This window comes from Tamandua tetradactyla, chromosome 12 (assembly GCF_023851605.1).
Source record: "Tamandua tetradactyla isolate mTamTet1 chromosome 12, mTamTet1.pri, whole genome shotgun sequence".
Taxonomy (NCBI): Eukaryota; Metazoa; Chordata; class Mammalia; order Pilosa; family Myrmecophagidae; genus Tamandua; species Tamandua tetradactyla.
In genome coordinates, this window is record NC_135338.1 from 21,407,864 (window position 1) to 21,411,511 (window position 3,648).

Sequence of the window (3,648 nt, forward strand, 5' to 3'; positions counted from 1 at the left end):
AATTCCTCCATAAAGCTGTCACTCCTCTGTCCTTGATCTTGACTTTAGAATTGAGGCTCTTATTGATTATTGCCTCACAGCAGGACCAACTGGACCCTCACCTGACCATGTACCTATCCTGATCCCAAGTTTGCAAGTGTGCAGGTGTTCAGGGAGGGGACAGGAGATTATCCTATAGGCCATGGTGACCACAGGGTGGGTGTCATGGCCATCTGGAAACTGGCCTGTTTCCCTCAGTGAAGGAGGCCCAAGTGGGTTATGGGGTCAGGTCTGTGGGTCCACTGTGGCCTCAATGCCCTTGTTTTGGTTTCCTCAATTAGACTTTCTAGGGTGACAATGAAATGACACCACAAAGAAAGGATCAACCTCCATTACCTGGAGGATTTATAATGGAAGGATTCTGTTCAGTTTAGAAGAGGGGGATATGAGGTGTCAGACGCATGAAAAATAAATTAGCCAAGAGGAGGGTTGTGATTGAAAATGAGGATCCTTTATTGAGAATGGTTTAGGTGTGGGAAGAAGGGTTGGGGGTGAATGGGTGGGTCAAGAGCAAACCCCAGCAGGGTCCTGCAGCCAGACCCTCATGGGAAGGAGAGGGCAGGGAGTTAGGTACACTGTGCAGCAGCCACGCTCTTTTCCACGGTGCTCCCCTCGTGCATGACATGGCAGCTATAGGTGCCTCCTCTCTTCCACTGGGAACTGTCCAGGGTCAGGTAGCTGCTGGCCGCATACTTGTTGTCAGCCTGCTTGGAGGGCTTGGTAGTCTGCACACCCTGGGAGATGGCATTGCCACCTGTCTTCCACATCACATCCACGTGGCCCGGGTAAAAGTCATTAATGAGACACACCAGTGTGGCCTTGCCGGTTGTCAACTCCTCAGCAGATGGCGGGAACAAATGGACATTGGGCGAAGCCTTGGGCTGACCTGTAGGGCAGGGATGGTGCAAGAAGTGAGAGTCTTGGCATCTTTCCTAGGCGCCACTGCCCTGCCTGGGAAGTGGGGTCTGGGCTCCCAAGTCTGTGTCAGGGCCCTCAGGCTGTGTCCCCTCAGCTCCAGGGCTGCATATCAGTAGAGGGCTTGGTCCCTCAACGTGGACACTCCCATCACCTTTCCTAAGACCCAGCTCAGCCCTGGCCTCTCACCTGGATGCCTCCCCATGAACTGCCTGGCCTTGATTCCTTCTGATACATACTGTGGGTCAGTTTAGGGTGTCTGTCTGTCCTTGGGTGTATGGTATGAGCTTCTTGAATCTCCTGTGGAGTCACCTATGGGAACTTTTTCAGCTGATACATCTGTCCTGCCAGGACTTGGGCTTTTTCCCTAAGGGTCTGTGCTTTTCCTAAATCTGCCTTCCTGAAGGTTTTTGATTGGATAAGGTGATTTGCTCATCAGGGGAGCTCTGTCTGCCTGTCTTAGAGTCTTCACACTTCTGGACAGATGATTTTGGCATATGCCCTGGTGATTCATTTTTTCTCAGGTGGTTACATGCAGGGGGATCCATCTGTCTGTACACAGGGATTCGTGTGTCTAAGATTGACCCCTGTAGGGACCCAGGAGTACACCTACCACCAACACCCTGTCCTTCCATGTCCTTAGCTGGCTCCTGGGCCAGTGCCCTTCTCCCTCCTGCTTGGGTCTCCTGAGACCTGTTGAGACGGTGGATTAGTGATGGAGTCCCCCTTTCTTTTAAGGGGAGGCATGCTTCTCGTTTCTATTCCCATCCCTATATCATATCCATGATATGGTGTCCCTGTCCTGAATCTCTGATTATTGTTTCCCCTCATGACCTGGAGACTTCCTGTCTCTCCAAATTCTCCCTCTGAGTCACCCCCCAATGGCCTTCTTTTCCCTCATGACAATGGGACAAGAGCCACAGACGATCCAGCCAAATGCTGTCCCGAGGGACCCTAAGATGAGGCAGAAAAGGGAGGACATCTGAAGAACTCGGGATTCTTTTATGGAGCAAAGGAGTAGCACAATCGCTATGGAAGGACTAGATGTCATTTACAGAAAAAATAGACGACAGGGAAGGATGGTCATCTTGTATAGTCCCTGCCCATGGTGTCAGATGGGAAGGGGTAAAGGTGAGCTAGAGGTACATAGGAGGTGCAAGCAGAAAGCAGAAGAGGCCCAGGATCTAGAATCCTGCTTTGGGAAACCCTGACTGCCAACTAAGATGAGATATGGAGAGAAGCAAAAACTGCAGATAATTGTCCCAAAACATGGGGAAGAGTAGAGGGGAATAGGGAGAACGGTCTTACCGAGGAAGGTCAGCTGGCTCCCTCCGCCAAACACCCAACACTGTGACACAGGCTCACATAAAAACTTCAACCTGTAATGCTCCTGTGACACCCCAGCCACTGCTCTGAAGGGAGCCAGGTGACCCATCCTACAGGGCCCCAGGAATCTACCTTCCCCTATACCCTACACTTCTAGGTCTCTCACCTGGCCTCTGGGTCCTGTGTCCTTCTCCTCCTGCCTAATTTTCCTGAGTCCTGTTGAGCCTCTTGACTTAGCTGGTAGATGGCCTCACTGATTTGGAGAGGGCCCTGCTCTCACTTTCCAATTGCCTCTCCTAGTTCTCCATTCATCTTTAAGGACTCTGGTTCTGAGCCTCTGACCATTGCTGCCCCAGCCCCGAGGGAAGTGTTTCTTTGTGCTCCAAATTCTCCCACTGAGGCACCCTCACAATGTCCTCCTGTTCCTCATTTTTATTCAATTGGAGCTCCAAATGAGCCATGGAAATACTGTTTTAAAGAACTCCAATAGGGAAAGAAAGAATGCAAGACCTCGGGACCATGGAAACCATTGTGGAGTGAAGGACAAGCCCGTTCTCTAGAGAAAGAGTAGATGGTAGAGAAGGATGGTCATTTTGTAGTGTCCTCACCTCTGGGGTCAGTGGGGGAAGGTAAAGATGAACTGGATTATACAGGTGGTACAACCAGAGAAGGGAAGGAGCCAGGAACCTTGAAATCTGCTCCTGGAAAACCCTGACTGCAGGTTCAAGCTAGATACATAAGAAACACAAACAGGAGAAAATTGTCCCAAAACACGAGAAGAACAAGAGAGGGACAGGGAGAGGGGACTTACCGAGGATGATCACCTGGGTTCCTCCACCAAAAATGAAGCACTGTGACACAGTCTCATACCAAAACTCCAATCTGTCATGCCCCTTTGTTCCACCCCCCCATTGCTGTAAGTACCCTGAGGTCTACCTTCAAAAACACCATGTTCTTCCATGTCCCTCCCCTGGTTCCTGGGTCTAGTGTACTTGTCTCTCCAGGCTGGGTTTCCTGAGTCCCTTTGAGTCCATTGAGTCAATGCCAGAGATCTCTATTGTTCCAAAGGTAACCCTCCACCCACTTTCTGTTCACAGGTTCTGGGCCTCTGTACATCTTCCAGCACTCCTGTTCCTGAGTCTCTGACCACTCTTTCCCCACTCTAGCATGGAGCCTTCCTAGGTTCTCTCTACATTCTCCCTATGAGGCACCATCTCAAGGGCCTCCTCTTCCCTAGCTCCATGCATGGGTGACACAAATTGCCTGGAGTACATCTGCTCCATGGGGTCCCAAATAAAGAAGGAGAGAACAGAACAACCCTTAGAGATCAGGCCAATACTAGTGGCATTAAGGAATAGACCATTTTCT

At 50.6% G+C, this 3,648-nt stretch overlaps 1 gene segment (V, D, J or C); it reads right to left on the bottom strand.

Moving 5' to 3' along the window:
* Positions 1–487: 487 nt before the first annotated feature.
* Positions 488–3,231, bottom strand: LOC143652635 (Ig lambda chain C region-like). The segment is given in 3 exon segments: positions 488–925; positions 3,092–3,131; positions 3,217–3,231. Coding segments are annotated over 3 exon segments (375 nt in total).
* Positions 3,232–3,648: the final 417 nt, after the last annotated feature.